At 48.8% G+C, this 20,594-nt stretch overlaps 1 protein-coding gene across 2 annotated transcripts in view; it reads right to left on the bottom strand.

The window, feature by feature from the left end:
- PAPSS1 (3'-phosphoadenosine 5'-phosphosulfate synthase 1) overlaps positions 1–20,594 on the bottom strand; it is a 322,558-nt gene that overhangs the window by 113,065 nt on the left and 188,899 nt on the right. For both annotated transcript variants that reach the window (XM_086962022.1, XM_086962020.1), the window contains exon 8: positions 19,720–19,925. In XM_086962022.1, coding sequence (XP_086818148.1) covers positions 19,720–19,925 — 206 coding nt within the window. The remainder of the gene's footprint in view (positions 1–19,719; positions 19,926–20,594) is intronic.

Here is a 20,594-nt window from a genome sequence, read left to right as displayed (position 1 = left end):
TCCCGCAATTTACGCTCAGCCCATCTTGGCCTTCTACATACACCTTCCTTCAAACGTAAGCGCACTGGTGGCTGTCGATTTGCGACACTGGCCCCTCGTCTGTGGAATTCCTTTCCCCTTGAGATCCGGACCTGTCCGGACCTCATGACATTTAGAAGAGCACTTAAGGCCTGGCTCTATAAACAAGCTTATCACTAACTCAAGCACACATCTAAAACCCTCCGGACCCGCTCTCTGTATCGCTATAGCGCCATGAAACCAATTGGTGTTAGCGCGCTTAACAAGTTCTTTTACCATTAACATCAATACAGCATGCCTCGCAGACAGTGCATGCGCTGCTCAGGCTCAACCTAAAAATGATTGTTATTTCACACAGAGAGCTCTGTGGGAAAAGCAGGGCCCTCACCCACACAGGATGTGGCATGCTTCATAATCAGGCTTCCCACACCCAGGACTCATAATGAGTCCAAGGTGGGGGTTCTAACACAAAATGTGGGAGCAGGCTTTTTTTTTTTTAAGGAATTGTTAATAAAGGTGAAGTTATTTTCCAACAAATCTAGTTATTTGAACCCTGCTAAACCCGGATTCCAAAGAATAAATCTTCTGGGAGTCAATAAACTGCTTTTATTAATGCAAATTGATCCATCATAACATGGCCGCTGGGTTAAGCAGGATTGAAACAACCAGACATAATAAAAAATAACGAACTCTTTGTTACTTACTGAGCGCGTAGCGTGATCCACGCTGAGGCATGCTCCCTCGACCTTTGCGGTCAAAATGGTGGCCGGAGCTCAGCAACACTCGTCGAAGGGGACACCTTGGCATTGACTGGCTGTGTCAGACTCTTGGTGTAGTAAGTCAGGTGACACTGGGCCTTTTTATTCATATGTGGGGAGGGACCCGAGCCTTATTACTACACTGGCATCTTGATTGATGGTGCATTAATAACCAATATGATACTATGACAATGACAAGGGTATTTCCCAGGAATGTGGATACGAGTAGAGATAAATAACATTGCTTGTTGTAGACAGTTCTTTACAGTAAATTATCTAAGCATTAACATCTCCTTTTTTCCCCCCCACGGATAATGGGATACTCTGAATAACCATGTACCTATGTACCCCTTAGAGAGTGACAACAGATCAATGCCCTCTTGGGTTCTCTAGGTTAGGCACTCACCCCCGCACTTGGGCAAGACATGCCTGTCCTTTTCCTTCTTTTGTAAATATTTGATTTTAAAACTGCGTAAGTCTGCTGGTTATTATTAGAGAGTATATTTACACTGATTTCACAGGTGAGAAGTTTGCAACCACTTCTGGACGGATACGACATTGGATGCACCATTCCTGTAACAAAGAACATAGCTTGTTCTATCACATATGTGGTGCATGCTACACCACTTGATCAAAACTGTGTGAGATTACTCAGTAAGCTACATTTCATGTTTATTACATCTCTGGGCGAACACATGCATGACATTTTATCATGTCTTTTTTTCTCCACAGAGCATTCATATCCAGAAAAAGGTTATGTAAGAGAAGTTATCTTACACGTTTTATGTATGTTTGGGTTACGAAAAGTTAGGATCTAATTGACAATAGTAAGGTGTTATATAGAGGACAGCATATTGTATAGCTACTTGCCGCCTAGCCGTGGGGCTGGTAGCACTTAGGAAAACAAGTTACTTACCTGTAACTGTAGTTCTCTAGTATTGGAAGGAAGCTTTCATAGATTCACATGCCTGAATCATTCCCCGTCGTCGAGACGGGAGTATGCGGTACATAAAAAAGCAATGCTTAGTAGTATAGTAAACTTAAAAGAGGCCTAGGCCCAATTTCCTTTTGCAACCCATAACCTTCGTTATGTAAAATAGACCAAACTAGTCCCTGAACCAATCAGAGCACTTCACCCTCTAGAACACTCCCGAGAGAACCTTTTGCCCCTCAGATTTTCGTGCACTTGTGCCATAAACACCTTTTGTGCTAGATCTGAGGTGAGCCTCTCAGGGGAGGAGGGTGGGTGCATGTTAATCTATGAAAGCTTCCAATACTGGAGAACTACAGTTACAGGTAAGTAACTTGTTTTCTTACTCCAGTATTGGAGCTTTCAAGACTCACATGCCTGAATCAGAATAGCGAGCAGTAAGCCATAGCACATTTTTTGTCACCCAAGATCTCGAATTAGGCAACATATGTAATCTGATAATAGCAGTGTATATATATGTGTGTGTGTGTGTGTGTGTGTGTGTGTGTGTGTGTGTGTGTATATATATATATATGTGTCTCCTGGTTCTCCCCCTTTGTAGAGAGTAATTTGAGCCACACTCGCTACACAGATGCAACCAGCATTTTATTCGAGCAGTTTTCGGCACCTGACGTGTTTCGTTTTGTCAAAAAACGTTATCAAAGGTCAGCCCCAGTTGATTAGAGTTTGTCGAGTGGGTCACAAAGAGGATTCTTTTAAGCAATACCAGCCCACTAGTGGACACCAACGATATGGTGATAGCTCGGCATGCTGGTCTTTGTGGTTATATATATATATATATATATATATATATATATATATATATATATATATATATATATATATATATATATATATATAAAAAATCTTCACAAATGACATACAACACATTGCGACAAAATGTGCCTACATCACAAACAAAAGAAGGAGGGATGGATGGAAAAGAAGGCTCATCGTTACTGGAAACGGTTCCTCAGTACTGCTTCCCCCCCACTGCCACCTCCTATTTGCAGGTGCATCAAGGCAGTAATGTCTGGTGAAGGTAGGAGTACTCTTCCAGGTAGCAGTCCTGCAGATATCCTGGATAGGTACTCCTGCAAATAAAGCAGTGGAGGTGGACACTGCTCTTGTAGAATGTGCACAAAGAGGTGCATTCAACGGCTTTCCCGCCGCCTGATGACCATCTTGTATTGTCTTTGAAATCTATCGAGAAATTCCCCTTTTACAAGGGAAACCCCCTCCTGGGGACACTATAAGCAACAAGTAGTTGGGAAGACTTGCGGAAAGGCCTTGTTCTTTGCCCGTAGAATTTCAGGTAGTGTTGAACCTCTAATGAATGAAAAACATTTTCCACTGCTGTTGACGGTTGATGGAAAAACCGCTTAAGAACCAGTGGTTCTTTTAGATGGAAATCTGTTGGCACTTTCAGAATGAATCTGGGATTAGTCCCAAGGACAACCCTGTCCTTCTTGAACTGCAAAAAAAAAAAACGGTTCTTGTATCGTGAGAGCCTGTATTTCTCCAACTCTTTTGGCTGAAGTGAGAGCTCTAAGAAGAGCTAGCTTCCAGGATAACAATTTCTGGTCCGAAACAACCTCTTCATGAATTGCTTCATAATTCCTTCAGACCACAATGATGGACTCAATGAAGCAGCCTAGATCGAGAAATTGCCGCCAGGTGTACTTTAAGAGAAGCATGGGCCCAACCAGATTTTGCCAACATCAGAATATATGGAATAATCTGATGTGCCTCTGAGTTTAGAGGAAGAATATTATGTTCTTGGCACCACAGACTGAATCTCTTCCATTTCATCCTATATGCTCTGTTTGTAGTTTCCGCTCTGGCATGTGCTAGAATATCTCTGTATTCTGCCGAAATATCTAGGATGCGGAATTCGCAATATTCATGTGCCAGACCGCTAAGCGCTGCGATTTCGGGTCCGAATGAAGCACTTGTCCCCGGGACATTGTCAAGAGTGATGATATTGGTTGTAGTAGAATTGGGCGATCCTCCGACGGCAGGAGCAACTCCATGAACCAGTGTTGTCTGTGCCACCACAGAGCTTTTAGTATACTTTCCACGGTTCCTTTTTTATTTTTGTGAGAGCATGTGGCAGGAGGGGGAATCGAAGAAAAGGCATAAGCAAAGACGCCAGACCACGCTATAAAAAACGCATTCCTCCAGATCCCCTCTGGTGATGCCAACTTGCGAAGAACCAGCATTTTGTGTTTTGAGCTGTCGCAAACAGATCCACTGGTGGAACTCCCCACTTGAAAAAAAGGCTTTGCAGTATGTCCTGTTTGATCTCCCACTCATGGCAGATCGATTTTAGACTGCTGAGAGTGCCCGCTTTGACGTTCTGATCTCCTGGAAGGTGTTCCGCCTTTACAGATACTCCATGTTGGACAGCCCACTTCCATATCTTTTGTGCTTCCCACGACAGGGAGAGGATCTTGAATCTCCCTGCTTGTTGAGATAGTGCATCGCGGTCGTGTTGTCTGTTCTCACCAGAACAAACGTTCCCTGAATTTTTGGTAGCAAAGCCAGGAGTGCCAAGCCTACCGCTCCGAGCCCAAGCAAGATGATGTGAAGCTGTTCTTGTAATTTCCACAGACAGCTGACCTCCAGGTCCTGAAGGAATGCTCCCCATCCTTCCAGAGATGCATCAGTGGAAAGACTCACCAAGATGTTTTTTTTTCTTTTTTCTGCACTATGCCACTGCTTGCACCTTAGCCAGGGTGACCTTCACCTTGTCGTCGAAGGATCCCTCTACCTGGTGCCATTGGCAATCTAGTTCCTCCTGTCATGGATGCATCCTTAGTCGGCATAAAGGAATCAGAGGTATGCAAAAGGACACTGCCCCTAGTAGGGACTTGTATATGCGTACTGAAAGACACTTCTCCTGTGAAATTCTTGGCTAAGAGCCATGAGACGCAGTTGCCTCTCTGTGGAGGGAATGCCTTGATTACAGAGGTGTCCAGAATCGCTCCCAGAAACGTGATCTTTGACGGTTGAAGGGACAATTTCTCTATATTTAAAGTCAGTCCCAGTTCGGCGAACAACTGTATACATGCCGTAGTGGACACCTGGGGTGAAGTTTCTGATGGTGCTTTTACCAACCAATCGTCGAGGTATGAAAATACTTGGTGTCTGTGCTTACTGAGAAAAAGCTGTCACTGGCACCAGACACTTTGTAAAGATTCTCGGGCTGATTTGCGACCAAATTGTAGTACTTTGAACTGGTAATGGTCCCCGGATACTGCAAATCGAAGATACAGTCTAAGGGAAGGATGAATGGGGATGTGAAAATCTGCGTCCTGTAAGTCTACAGTGGTCATATGATCCCCTGGGTTTAAGAGTAGCCAAATGTCTAGGAAAGTCAACATTTGGAAAAATTGCTTCTTAAGGTAAGTATCCAGAGCTCTCAGGTCTAGAATAGGACGCCATTGGAGAGCATTCTTCCCGACTAGGAAGAAACAGGAGTAAAACCCTTTTTGTTTTTGGAAGATCGGCACCGGTTCTATTGCTCCCTTTTGGAGCATTGTCCGACTCTCCAAACGCATCTGAGATAGATGTTTAATCTCTTGACTTGTCTGCGGTGTTAAAGGAGGGAATTGAAGAAAACTCAAGAGTGTGTGCTAATTGTATTTTATTGAAGGCCCATCTGTCTGTCGTTATTTTCTGTCAATAATGCAGATGGGAAGCAACTCAACTTGTGGAGAGGAAGGGCAACATGTAGCCAGATCCAGGAGGTTGTCATAGTCTTTTACCATTGTTTTTCCCTTGACGACCTCCTCGTCCTCTAGGAGCAGACTTTGTACAGCTTCTTGTTTATTTTTTACTCTTTTGCTGACGATATGGTTGCGATGATGAGGAATAAAAGGGGTTATCTTCCCTTGTTGATAACTCCCCTTTGTAGGATGACTGTCCTCTTTCCCTGGTGCCTCAGAAGGGCACCTTACGGTACTGTAGTGTACACAGGGCATTTGTAGTATCTGTATCCTTTTTTGATCCCTTGAAATGCCTCATCCACTTGTTTCCCAATAAATCTTCTCCATCGAAGGGAAGATTCAGGATCTTAATTTTGGACTTCTGGTCTAAAGGCAGTCGCCCTTAACCACCCCTGACGCCTTAGCACAGCCGCTCGCCTCCTGTCTATTGTCCTCTGGGAAGAGGTGCGTGTTTCGTGCCATATAACACCACATATGCCTGTGTTATCTGCCCAGAATAGCAAAGGCATTATATGCTTTGACTAAGAGCAGACATGGATGAGAATCTCTTTCCTGAGTTGTCCAAGCATCACCCATCTCTATCAGGAGGTGTTGATATAGGCGCAGAGGGATTCTAAGATTTCTGTTGCGCCGCTTTCGAAAACATGGAATCAGGTTTTGGATGGCCCAGTACACACGCTGGTGTGTCTCAAAGAGCTTTATATTGTTTTTCCAACCTAGCGAGCACAGGCGTAACTGTCGCCAGTGTCTTCATCACTTTTAAACCTTCTTCCCACACATGGCTAACAATTGGGGATAGCCTGGACTGATTATTGGAAAGGCTACTTGAAAACGTATAGGAAGCATTCTGTTTGTATTGTCGCCATAGGAAGCTGGAACCTCTCGCAGCTCTCTCCATTATATTATGGAATCTGCGGAGAATCCACCGGTCCTGGTGAGGGAGATGCCGGAGATGGATTCAAGTAATCATCCCATTTTTTGTTGGGATCTATTATTTCTCCCTCTTCCTGGTCATCATCCCTGGTGACCGGATTCTGGTGGTGTATTATCTGAGGAGTTGCCGGCCTAACTTCTTGTTGTGGCTCCCTGTTTCTAACTGGAGTAATAGGGATGGGATTTCCTGAGAAGCTGGTGTCGGCGGAAATCTCTTTCCATAGTCTGCCAGCATAAACTGCAGATCTATCATCATGGAGAATGGCATACAAACCATTCCTTCCTGGTACTCTTGGCGATAGTGCTGTTGCTGAGGATATTGGTTCCTAGGAATCCTGCTCATAAAGCAGGGGCATACTGAGGATTTCTAATTTTGAAATTTCCCTCATCGACGAGCCCGTCGACGAGATCGCCGTCGACACCACTGTCGTCGATGCCATCGTCTACACCAGGCGTAGAGAGCTGTCCGTCCGACGACACAGTCGTCCTCTATGCTCCCGTAGACGACCCCCATAGTCGTCACCGTTGACGATGATCCCGTCGTTGACATAGTCATCATTGCCATTGTCGCCGATGTAACCGGCGTCGACGCTGCCGTCGAGGACGCCGCCGTAGACGATGCCGCCGTAGACGATGCCGCCGTAGACGATGCCGCCGTAGACTATGCCGCCGTAGACTATGCCGCCGTAGACTATGCCGCCGTAGACTATGCCGCCGTAGACTATGCCGCCGTAGACTATGCCGCCGTAGACGATGCCGCCGTAGACGATGCCGCCGTAGACGATGCCGCCGTAGACGATGCCGCCGTAGACGATGCCGTCGTCAAGGACGCCGTAGACGACGCCGCCGTCGATGGAGAGGCTGTAATAGGCAATGATGGTGTTTTTGATATGAGTTTCACCTCAATCCTCCGAGACGATGATGATGGTGGTGGTTTCTTCGTCGACGATCCCGTTGACTATGTTGGTTTCTTAGTCTTTACCTCAGGAGGTATAGAAGACTGCTTCCTAAAGGGTTCTTTGACCATAGGAGGTGATTTTGACGGCTTAGAAGTCATCTTTTTAACATGATTTCTCCGCAAAAGCATGTCCTTTACTCTCCTTTTCCACAGAGTGAGAAGATTTTCAAGGACTGCGCCAAGAAGACCCATGAGTGGTCTTTTTGAGGGCCTTCTCAGGACGTTCCCCTGAGGAATGAGTTTGAGGAGATTTTCGTCTCTTTTGAGATCTCCTAGATAGTGAGGACGACGCCTCATCACTGTCACTGGAGAAAACCTCCTTTCTGGCCTTAGCGTTTGACACCATATTAAAAGGTGCCCTTCACGACCTCTCAGAAACTTACTTGAGAAAGTGCAACATACCTTGCAGTCTTTGGCCTGCGGGTATAGACAGTAAATGCAGTGAGTGTGAGGATCATCAGTGTAGAGCAACCTCTTGGAACAAGGTGCACGGGCTCTAAATGATCCTTTCTTCTCCTTTCCAGACATCCTTTAAAGAATGTATTTGAAGATAATCCACAGTAGAACAGAGTCAAGTAGAATTCCTAAGAATAAAGTTCTTTAATGAAGTTAAAAACACAGAGCTTGAGCAGAGCTCAAAGGAGACTCCCTAGCACACAAAATGCGGTAGAAAATCTGAGGGGCAAAAGGTTCTCTCTGGAGTGTTTGTTAGACGGACCGGGAGGGTCGGCCGAGGATAAGGGGAGAGGTCTCCGGGGAGAGCCGCCTCCAGCGATCGTACAGACAAGTAACTCCCCCCCCCCCACAGACGTACGCCACACAAGGTTAAGGTTCAACGATACTTTATAGGCAATTCTTCAAGTACGGTAAAATGATACAAGGAGGTCTGGACTCAGGGGTCCCCTCGATTCTGGTCTCTGGATTGGGAAAAGGGGTAGCGGGACAGTCTTGTTACCAATAGATGAAATAGCTCTCAATCCTCGAGCTCGGCGTTCTAGATGGTCGGGCCGCGGCGGAGCCAGCAGGTCCCGAGATGGATGAAGGAAGCGACGGTCCGCGGCGGAGCCAGCAGGTCCCGATGAAGATGGTAGTTACAAACTGTCCGCGGCCACGCCAGCAGGTCCCGACGACGATGAAGGTTACGAAGGTTGCGGCAGCGCCAGCAGGCAGGACGATAGTTCGCAAGGCAGGGCTACGGCAGCGCCAGTAGTCCGTCAAGGATGAGTTCTCTGCGTCTCTCGACTCCAGGATACAACTGCCTTCCTGCTCTGGAGCTGCCCCAGTTATAGGGCTGATGCCCTTTGATGTCCGGACCCTCGCACTTGGAGGTCGGGAGGTCCGGGAGGAGGGAGTTCAGACACCCAGCAGGGGGGTGGAGCCAGCGCCCGGGGAGGTTGGGGGCGAGCGCTACCTGGCGGGGGAGAGCCATCGACACCTCTTTCTCCCATTGACCTGCCAAGTAGTCCGCTCACCTCCTGGGTGGATGGTGGTGCCGGGATGTCGGAGGCCTGGCCAGGCCCAGGGTTAGGGTCGATCGGAGGCCACGCGGCCTCGTGGTGTAGTGTCCAAGATGGCGCCCAGGTTGGGCGTGCGGGCCAGTAGTGGATCAGGCCCACGAGGTCGATATGTTCAGAGGCAGGGGTCCCGGTGGGGACGGAAAACGTGAAGTGGTGGTGTGTGACACTTGAGGGACCGGGCTCGGGCCTGGTCGGGCAGAGGGGGAGCGGGCCCTTTATGTGGCCTGTCCAACATGCGTCCCCCCCAGCTGAAGGCGGGGAGAGTCACCCATCCTCTTTAGGACTCTCCTCGTCGAGGCGGAAAAAGCGGGACAGGCCATCCGCGTTGGCGTGATCTGGCCCAGGCCGATGTTCTACAGTGAAGTCCATCCCTTGTAGGGAGATGGACCAACGTAGTAGTTTTGGGTTCTCCCCCCGCATCTGCATCAGCCACTGCAGGGGTCGATGATCGGTCTGTACCCGGAAGTGTGTGCCAAAGAGATAGGGCCGGAGCTTTTTGAGGGCCCATACCACGGCGAAGGCCTCCCTCTCGATGGTGCTCCAGCGTTGTTCTCGAGGTAGGAGTCGCCTGCTGATGAAGGCCACTGGCTGATCAAGGCCTTCGGGGTTCAATTGAGACAGGACCGCCCCAATGCCATGGTCGGAGGCATCCGTCTGGACGACGAATTCCCGGCTGTAGTCGGGGGCCTGGAGCACAGGGGCGGAGCACATGGCGGCCTTCAGTTGTTCGAAGGCTGTTTGACAATCTGGGGTCCAGTTGACCTTCTTTGGTTGATTTTTGGACGTGAGTTCTGTGAGGGGCCCCACTATGGTACCATAGTCCTTCACGAACCGTCGGTAATAGCCCGTGAGTCCCAGAAAGGCGCGTACCTCGGTCTGGGTGATTGGGGGCTGCCAGGACTGGATGGCGGCGATCTTGAGCTGCAGAGGGGCCACCAGGCCGCTTCCCACCTGGTGTCCGAGGTAGGTTACGGACCCCTGCCCAATCTGGCATTTGCTGGCCTTGATCGTGAGGCCAGCTCGCTGAAGGGCCTGTAGCACCGCTCGGAGGTGGTGGAGGTGGTCGGACCAGTGGTGGCTGTATACAGCGATGTCGTCTAGGTAGGCGGCGCTGAATCCTTCGAGCCCGGCCAAGACCTGATTAACGAGTCGCTGAAACGTTGCTGGGGCATTCTTCATGCCGAAGGGCATGACCTTGAAATGATAATGGCCGTCAGGAGTGGAAAATGCAGATCGTTCTTGGGCCCGGGGTGTGAGGCCGATCTGCCAGTAGCCCGCCGTTAGGTCGAAAATGCTGAGGTAGCGGGCAGCTCCCATGCGGTCGATTAGTTCGTCTGCTCGGGGGATGGGGTGTGCGTCTGTTCTGGTGACCGCATTCAAGCCCCGGTAGTTGACGCAGAACCGGAGTTCCGGTGTGGTGCCGGGGGCGGCCGCTTTGGGGACCAGTACTACTGGGCTGGCCCAGGGGCTGTCTGAGGGCTCAATGACCCCGAGCGTGAGCATTTTGTTACTTCTTCCTGGATGCAGGCCCGTACCCGGTCTGGTACGCGGTAGGCCCGGTGGCGGATAGGGGGGCTGTCCCCCGTGTCCACGTCGTGCACACACCAGGAGGTGACACCTGGGGTGAGGGAAAACAGGCTGGCGAACTGCAACAGAAGGTCTCGACATTCTTGGCGTTGTCCCAGGGTGAGGGCCTCCGAGAGTCGGACCCCGTCCACGGAGCCGTCTTTCTCCCGAGTCCGTAGGAGGTCAGGGAGGGGTTCGGAGTCATCTTCGGCTCCATTGTCTGTGGCCATCAGGAGGCTGAGTTCTGAACGCACGAAATGGGGTTTCAGCCTGTTAGCGTGGAGGACCCGGAGGGGGTTCCGTGAAGATTCCATGTCGATGAGATAGGTGACAGGGCCCTTGCGCTCGACTACTTTGAAGGGCCCCGTCCACTTGTCTTGCAGGGCGCAGGGTTCGGTGGGGGACATCACCCATACTTGTTGGCCGGGTTCGAATTCGATGGAGGAGGCATTTTGGTCATACCACTTTTTCATGTCCTCTTGATTGGCCTCCAAGTTTGCTTTTGCCAGCTCTCTGAACCGTCGGGTCTGGTTGCGGAGGGTTAGGAGGTATTTGAAGACATCTGGAGGGTTTTTTAGAGGGGGCATTTCCCAGCCTTCCTTGACTAGGCTGAGCGGCCCCCGTACGGGGTGTCCATACAATAGTTCAAACGGGCTGAAGCCAAGGGACTTCTGGGGGACCTCTCGATATGCGAAGAGGAGGCACGGCAGCAGCACATCCCACTGGCGACGGAGGGGCTCTTCCAACCCCCCAATCATCCCTTTGAGCGTGCGGTTGAACCGCTCAACGAGTCCGTTTCCTTGAGGGTGATAGGGGGTCGTGAATCGGTAGGTGACCCCACACTGTTGCCAGAGGGACTTCATATATTTGGAAATAAAGTTCGTGCCTCTGTCGCTGACGACTTCTCGGGGGAAGCCCACACGGGAGAAGATCCCCATCAGGGCCCGGCCGACTACCGGGGCGGTCACAGTTCGCAGGGGAACAGCCTCGGGGTAGCGGGTGGCGTGGTCCACCAGTACCAGGATGAACCGATGTCCTTGTGCTGTACGGGGGTCCAGGGGCCCCACAATGTCTATCCCGACCCTCTCGAACGGGGTGGTGACCACTGGAAATGGTTGCAGGGGGGCTTTTAGTTTGCGGCCGCTCTTTCCACTGGCTTGGCACGTGGGGCAAGATCGGCAATGCTGGAGTACATCATTCCTCATTTTAGGCCAGAAGAAGTGGGTCACTAGGCGGCTGTAAGTTTTATCCTGACCCAGGTGTCCAGCCAGGGGGACATCGTGGGCCAGATTTAGCAAGAAGTCTCTAAAACGGAGGGGCACCACTAGCACTCGGCTGGCCCCCAACTCCGCGATCCTTTGTTCACTATATAGCAGATCATTGTCCCAATAGATCCAATGTGTTCCGGAGGTATCCCCTGCGCTCTGGGCGAGGGCTTGTTGGCGGAGTCCCTCGAGGGAGGGACAGGTCTTCTGCTCTTGGCGAAACTGCTCCTGTGTGGGCCCCCCCTCTTGATGCCACTGGTCGAGGCCAGCGAGGTCCGGAGGTTGAGCTGGTTCTGGGGGGACGGCACGGTCGGTGTCTTCGACTGGAGCGACCGGGGGAGGAGGCGCCGGCCATTCGGGTTCCTCGGGTCGGGGATTGGCACGGGCGGCCATGGACCGGGTGGTGACGCACGCCCAGTCCGGGATGCCCAACATCCCTAGGTGTTCTCTTCGTTCTACGGCTGCCCACAGAGAGCTTTCAAGGTCATTTCCCAGGAGGCAGTCTACGGGGGCATCATCTCGGACCGTCACCTTCAACATGCCGGAGACCCCTCCCCATTCGAAAGGGACGCAGGCCATCCGGCACAGACTCTCCGAGTTATCGGCTGAACGGACAGGGCAGAGAATGTTTGGTAGGAACTGTTCTGGGGTCACCAGGTGGCAGCGGACGGCTGTTACACTGGCCCCGGTGTCACGGAGGGCTTCGGCCTGGCGTCCATTGATGCTCACCCATTGGCTGTACTTCCGGGTGTTAGCGGGTAGGGGGACCCGCGGGACCATGTCTTTCCCCCCTAAGCATGCTAGAGCCATGGCGGCTGGCTCCCATTCTTGATGCTCTTGCTCATATTCTTCCTGCTCTTCGGAGATCTGTTCTTCCCCCAGGGCAGCAGCAGCCACCTGGCGGGGTCTTGGGCTCTGGTACTGTGGGCAATTTGGGTCGTTTGCATAGTGGCCGACTCGTTGGCATTGGTGACACGTGACATTGGCTCTGTATCCCGGTCGTGCCGGGGTGCTGCCCCGGTTGGCCGGGGGGGTGGTGCTGGTAGCGGGGGCGGCCGGGGCATTGTCTCTTCCTCGTCCTTGGCCATCTCCTCCTCCTCGGGGACGGTGCTGACCGTGGTTGTTCCGGTTCTGTTCATAGGATCCATTTCGGCCCACTCTAGTGATTTCCCACCGGTCAGCCTCGGCTGCGAGCTGCCGTGGATCAGTCAATTTGCTGTCGAGGAGGTGCTGCCGGAGCTCAATGAAGCAATTGTTTGATAGATGCTCCCACACCATGAGATTGAAGAGTTGTTCGTAAGTTGTGACATTGCTTCCTTTGATCCAGCCTTCGAAGGCTCGGCTAAAATAGTTCACGTAGTCCACCCAAGTTGTACCCGGGATGCGGGTGCAGTCTCGGAACCTCTGACGGTACATCTCGGGTGTGAGCCCATAGCGGGTGAGGAGGGCAGCTTTCATGTGGTCATAGGAGGTCATCAGATGGTCCGGGAGCTGTAGCAGGGCATCGCGGCCCTCATTGAGGAATCTCCCCCATAGACCGGCTCCCCAGTCGCTTCGATCGATCCGGTGAGCGGTCATAGCGATTTCGTAGGCCTTGAACCATTGCTGGATGTCGTCCTCTCGGAAGTATTCTCGTACGACATCCTTGGGGATGTGTACCTTCTTATCGGTTGTCCCTGGGGTGCGGGGTTGCTCGGGCACCCCTAATTCTTTGTTCTGTTTGCGTAAGTCTATCTCAGCTAATTTGCGCTCGTGTTCATATGCCAGTCTTTTTTCCTCAAGCTCCCTTTGTCTCTGTTTTTCCTCTCTTTCTTCTCGGAGACGCATATGTTCTAAGCTCAGTTTTTGTTCGGCCAACTTAAGTTCACCATCCATTTTGAGCCGGGCCATTTCTAGTTCATGTAGTCGTGTTCTTTCTCGTTCCTGGATCTCGTTTTGCGAGAGACCCGTTCTTCGCTCCTCGGGGGCCGTGGTGTCTTTTTCTACTGCTGCGGTATTTTGGTCCGGGGGTCTGACGGCCCCGGTTTCTGCCCAGGACTCCAGGGCATGCTTGAAATCATCTTTGGTACTTAGACCGGTGGTAGCGATACCTAGTTCGATGCAGAATTGTTTTAATTCACGATGGCTGTATTCTTCCAATTTCTCCATCTGAAATTTCTCGGTGGATCCGCTTTCTTTGGTTGTCATCGTGATTTCGTCGTGGGGTGAGCTACTCTCTGTACGATTATGCGGTGATTCGGATCGCGCCGCTGGCCACCAATGTTAGACGGACCGGGAGGGTCGGCCGAGGATAAGGGGAGAGGTCTCCGGGGAGAGCCGCCTCCAGCGATCGTACAGACAAGTAACTTCCCCCCCCACAGACGTACGCCACACAAGGTTAAGGTTCAACGATACTTTATAGGCAATTCTTCAAGTACGGTAAAATGATACAAGGAGGTCTGGACTCAGGGGTCCCCTCGATTCTGGTCTCTGGATTGGGAAAAGGGGTAGCGGGACAGTCTTGTTACCAATAGATGAAATAGCTCTCAATCCTCGAGCTCGGCGTTCTAGATGGTCGGGCCGCGGCGGAGCCAGCAGGTCCCGAGATGGATGAAGGAAGCGACGGTCCGCGGCGGAGCCAGCAGGTCCCGATGAAGATGGTAGTTACAAACGGTCCGCGGCCACGCCAGCAGGTCCCGACGATGATGAAGGTTACGAAGGTTGCGGCAGCGCCAGCAGGCAGGACGATAGTTCGCAAGGCAGGGCTACGGCAGCGCCAGTAGTCCGTCAAGGATGAGTTCTTCTCTGCGTCTCTCGACTCCAGGATACAACTGCCTTCCTGCTCTGGAGCTGCCCCAGTTATAGGGCTGATGCCCTTTGATGTCCGGACCCTCGCACTTGGAGGTCGGGAGGTCCGGGAGGAGGGAGTTCAGACACCCAGCAGGGGGGTGGAGCCAGCGCCCGGGGAGGTTGGGGGCGAGCGCTACCTGGCGGGGGAGAGCCATCGACACCTCTTTCTCCCATTGACCTGCCAAGTAGTCCGCTCACCTCCTGGGTGGATGGTGGTGCCGGGATGTCGGAGGCCTGGCCAGGCCCAGGGTTAGGGTCGATCGGAGGCCACGCGGCCTCGTGGTGTAGTGTCCAAGATGGCGCCCAGGTTGGGCGTACGGGCCAGTAGTGGATCAGGCCCACGAGGTCGATATGTTCAGAGGCAGGGGTCCCGGAGGGGACGGAAAACGTGAAGTGGTGGTGTGTGACACTTGAGGGACCGGGCTCGGGCCTGGTCGGGCAGAGGGGGAGCGGGCCCTTTATGTGGCCTGTCCAACAGTGTTCTAGAGGGTGAGGGGCTCTGATTGGTTCAGGGACAAGTTAGGTCTCTTTTACATACCAAAGGTTATGGGTTGCAAAAGGAAAAATGGGCCTAGGACTCTTTTCAGTTTGCTATACTACTGAGCATTGCTTTTTTATGTACCAGAGACTCCCGTCTCGACGATGGGGAATGATTGAGGCATGTGAATCTATGAACGCTCCAATACTGGAGTAAGTAACCAGATACTGTAGGTCCTGAAGAAGGCTGCTGACCTGATCAGGCATAGTTAGGACGGCCAAAACATGTTGCACATTTTAGTGGTTATAGGGACACTAACATCCGAGTGTGCATATATTTTTAATCCTATCATGGCATCCATAAATATAAAATAATATATTGGGATAGCTGTAGGCTGTTTTAAAGGTTTTCTTTCTTCATATCTCTGGTGACATGAAGTATATACTCCGCTTTTAATAAATATTCCTAAAAAAAAACCTTGCTCCCACATTTCGTGTGGTAGAAGCCCATCTTGGACTCATTTGGGTCCAAGGTGTGGGAAGCCCGATGATGAAGCATGCCACATCTCCATGTGGGTGAGAGCCCTGCTTATCCCAGAGCTATCTCTCTGTGCGAAAGAACAATCAGATTTCTGAGATAGTTGTGGAACCCTTGGTTGTGTACACATTTATGATGGGAGGATAAGGGTTTAGCATTCTTCACCTCTTGCCCTTTTGTGATTAAGAGATCCCAGAGTTAACAACATTGGCAGAGAACCAAAATAGGTTAAAATTATTGGAAAGGCAAGAGGACAGGTCTTTTCAATGTCACAGGGTCTTCACAATACTATCCATCGGGTGGCAATCTTAGAGGGAGCAACTGCTTGCATGAGTCGGCCCCGGCTACGGCGCCTCAGTCACTGTCGGACACGGAGACTCCAGCCTGAAGGATATTGTTAAGACCCGATGACATTGAAAAGTCCATCTTCTGGCCTTCGCAATAATATTAACATATTTAGGCTCTCTGCTCATGTTGTTAACTCAGGGATATCCTCATTGAGTCCCTGAGTGAGTATTTCACATAATATATTTGGTGCCCTTTTGGGGTTATTCAAGGGTATAGTTTGTGTACTATAGTGAAGCCGACATATCAAGGCTGTCCCAATATTAATTTGTCCTGATGAGACCCTATATATACAACAAGATCAAAGCTCATACTGGGCACCAGTGTCCCATTGTCCAAAAACCTGCAATAAAATCCAGCAAAAAGTGGGGATGACCACTCAAAAAGGGGCATTTTCTCACAATTGCTTATCGTCTTGTCAACATTTCAGGTCCCCTTTACGTTGGAGTCTCCTTTATCAGGACAGAACATTATGGCACATCAACACACTGATTAGGTGTTAATTAGATTAAGTACTGGTCACTGTATCACTCATAACATGTCATTACAATTAGATGGTTTACTAATCCACCTCTGCCACAAGCTCAGGCCATAAAAAGCCATCCAAATAGGATTATAGTTACTAACATTATGTTATCAATTGCGCTGCATTGTATTTATGTCTGTTGTGCACCAGAAAAATTAGTGGAGCCCCTGCCATCTGCAAGTGCTCTTCTCTACCTTGCTAGGATTGCATTTGAATGGCTTTTTATGAACTGTGCTTAGGATGGCCTTGTGGCATCAGGGGATTAGAAAACCGCCTGTTTGTAGACGTCTATCAGTTATATAGGACCAAATAGTTGATGGTGCGTGGAAACATAATTCACATCATGTTTTTGATGATGCTACATTGTATTTAAGCCTGGGGTGCACCAAGTGCATTAGTGCAGCCTCTGTCATCTGCAAGTGTTATCCTCTACATTGCTGAGAAAGCCATGCAGATGCTACAATCAAATTTTGGCTCTTCATATGCAACAGAAGGGCCACTCCTGGCTCTGGATACCGTGTGAGGACACGGAGGGTGATTAGAGCACAAAGTAGTTGTGCGCCTCTCAAGCGGATACCCCGGCCTAGGCCCATCACATCACTGGCTGTCTCCATATCAATTGGTAATTATGATAATAGTTAAGATTCCGAGTTAGTTCTATTCCCTGAACTATGTCCACTCAGATACTGAAATCAGGACTCTAGGAAAACTCAGATAAGCGAACAGAAGACTTCTCAAAGATAATCATTTGGTTTTGCATGTGGCCATGTTCCAATTTGATAGTTGGTGTTTGGGTCATTAAAAAAAAAAAAAAAAAAAAAAACGAATTCAGCCAAGGTGACTGAAGGGCATTGAATGCCAGCTTTGCTCTAAGAGTCACCAAATAACTAGTCTGATTCTGCTGTTCCATTGTTTAGAAGGAAGTAAAGAAACCTTATGAAAACCTGCAGCTTCCTCCAAAGGAGGACCATTAGCCACAGGGCCACACAATGTAAGTCCTAGCACATATCCCCTTATTAAGGAGTTTGGATTTATAACTCTGGTGGTAGGAGTTTCCTTTTTGGCGTTACCCCATTTAAACTGCCCTACTTCACCTAAGTTTAAATAAATGTCACTTTTATTTTGTTTACAAGTAATGGCTCTCACTGGACATTGAGTTCACCGTTAGTTAACATACCAAGGTGAACCTGAATTTCGAATTAATTTCCACCTCCTTGAGTAAGCCTGATAATAACCGTTTGACTAAGAATGACAACTACCCCTTTAATTATTATTCCTGCAATGATTATGGCCATTCCATTGATTAACATATCACCTTGTTTTTAATGTGCTTCCATAGAAGGGATGACAACCTAACAGTGTGCACTTACTCTGAACTCTAGCTAGAGGATTAGCTTCTCATTTAGAGAGTGGATTTCCTCCACTGTAACCAACTTCAAACTTAAAGTTCACCTGCTAACGTTAGTAAAGATATAACAAAAGCAATTCTATTGCAGATTCTCCAGTTTCTGGCTAAAAGAGGATCTATGACAGACATATTTTGACTTATTTACCCACATATGCCTGAGCCAAATGCAAACACAATCAAATTTTGAAGTATACATTTGGCAGCAATTAAAAAGATTAGCATTTTGGCTGTTGAATGATGGAAACAAGAAGCACAAGAAGCTGGGTGTTTTGGAATTGAAAGACATATTGATTGAACTGGGGTTGAGCACAGTTCACCACACACAGATCACGTTCTTCCGTTTCCTAGATCCTAGCGGTTGCGGATTAGTACCTGCGTACATGAGCAGATCTAGACCGATCTGTAATAGTTGGACGCAAAAGCACAGGAAACACGAAGGAGCGAGTTCCAACATACACCACCCACCGAAATGGTCTAGTCCTTGGCAAGCACCAATGGGAAACAAAGAAGGATTTTGCATTTTTTGGTTCAGACAGACATCCAACATTTGATATGTTGATGCTACCACAGACCAGACTAGTGGCAAGAACACATATTTAATGTGGCACAGGCAACAAGTATCCACATTTCCTCTGCCAGCATGCCTTTCATGATTATGCTTAACAACAGAAAACTACAATGTTCCACATCAATTGTCTACAGAGCATGCTCTCTCCCATTAAGGTGCAGGGTGTGTAGCTTATAAATGACACTGATCTAGGGAGCCGCAAGGCAATTCCCCAATTTGTGCATCTCGTGACGGACAATTTGGCTCCACTCTGAAGCACTATAGCTAGTTGGCCAGACTTCTTCAGGAAGAAGTCTGTATTCAACACTGAGATCACAAGATTGAATCTTAGTGGGGTTGTGCAACAGTTGACGGCACAAAGATATAACAAGCTGGAGACCAGTCAATATTCTATATACTCCTCCTTATGAGCATAAAGACAGAAAATCATCAAGTAGTAGATATAAGCAGAAGGTAACAAAGCATCAGAAACAACAGCGAGGAACTCTATGCTTAGCCCAAAACTTCAGCAAAACTCTAACATTCCCTAACTCAATATTACACACAGAATGGACATAGTCTCCAACCCAGACCTCCATACAACATGAGGCTAAGTTACACGTTACTTAAATATGGGGGTTCATCGTTCTGGCGTCAATAATTAGAATATCACTTAGTTGGTTACTGTATAAGTTGGCACTCACATATATAATTTAGGCATTTAATATTCCTGCATGAACATTTTACATCCTGCAGAATTTCCTTACACTGCTCAAGATTATGTATTAAAACAATTAAGGTAATTATATAATGGAATGAGAATGCCACGTTTTAGACATAACGAATTCTGTTTGTGTACATGGGGAGACTAGGAATTGTATTCTTAACCCGTTGGCTGCTGCCGTCGGCCAACGGTTGTCGCGTGCACTACCTTGGTAGTGCTGCCCACGTCCGTTGGCCGACGCTGCCCCACCCGTTTTCCGAATGTTCAGCACTGGAGCTGAACGTTCGACGCAGACAACGGGTTAAGAAGACATTACAATGTTTTTATTCTTTTTTAAATTGTGAAATAGCTATTACAATAAAAAAATATATGACAAACGTAGGATGTGTGTAAAAAATGTTAACAATCTAGCAGATGTAACCACCTATTTTACACTATCTGCGAAACTAGAAAACCCAATTCATGGGAAAGCAGTGGGAATATTACAGTGAAAAAGTACAATTAAAGCAAATAGAAAATGCTTCATAATAAATAAAATCAGTGTAACACCATGGAACGTGGTGAATATTAAAAAGGTACATATAAACTTTTTTTTCAATGAATAATCACCTTAATGTAGGGATGCTCTTTGCAAGTAGTGCCCCACTGCCTGGAACAGCGCTCCTCCTTCCGGTGTTCATAAAACTCTGGGTTGCGGAGAATAGCCACCCTCCGACCCTCATACACCAGGGCGAATGCTGTGCACCCATCCAGCCTTTGCTTGTCTTCATGGGTGGCAGTTAACACTACAGGCACGGACAAATTAATGACTCCACCTAAACACCAAAAAACAAGCAGAGTGCACAATGAGTAATACTATCCCAATAAATGCAGGGGTATATGGTTAGGGTTCTACACGCACCTGGGCACATTCAGATACAGAAAACAAATGGTTTCATATACACATGCATTAGAGGGTATAAAAAAAAAAAAGACAACAGAAAGTGACATGTCAAGGAGGCGGGAGGATAGATGGATTAAGAGGAAAATGAGGTGAAATGCAAAGGGACGGTCGCTTTTAGAGGCAATCCGCATTTTATTTTTCTTTATTGACCAATAGAAAAGTTACTTACCTCGGTATCTCGTATGCTACATTGATTGAGAAAGGCTGTTCAACAGCCTAAAAGTGTCTCTTTTTCTTGTTGCTGTGTCTGGAGCGGTCCGATCAACTAAAAAGATTTAAATTCCTCCTGCCTTCGAGTGCTAGCTCTCTCACTTTTGGGAGGTTTGTGGTGATAGATACATACATTACCTACTGGTGGTTGCCAGTAGGTAGTTTTAGTTAGGACCTAGTTTCCATAGGAAAAGCGTTGTTTTTGCTAATAACTTTGGCACAGTTTGATGAATGATCACAACATTTTCAAAACTAGTTCAACGCTCACATCTGGTACGCATGTATAGCGCCCTAAGGCCCTTGGGTCAAACACTTGCGCTACATAAAAACT

Source organism: Lissotriton vulgaris, chromosome 3_1 (assembly GCF_964263255.1).
Source record: "Lissotriton vulgaris chromosome 3_1, aLisVul1.2, whole genome shotgun sequence".
Taxonomy (NCBI): domain Eukaryota; kingdom Metazoa; phylum Chordata; class Amphibia; order Caudata; family Salamandridae; genus Lissotriton; species Lissotriton vulgaris.
The sequence above is the reverse complement of the archived record's forward strand: the minus strand, read 5'-3'. Positions and strand labels throughout refer to the sequence as shown.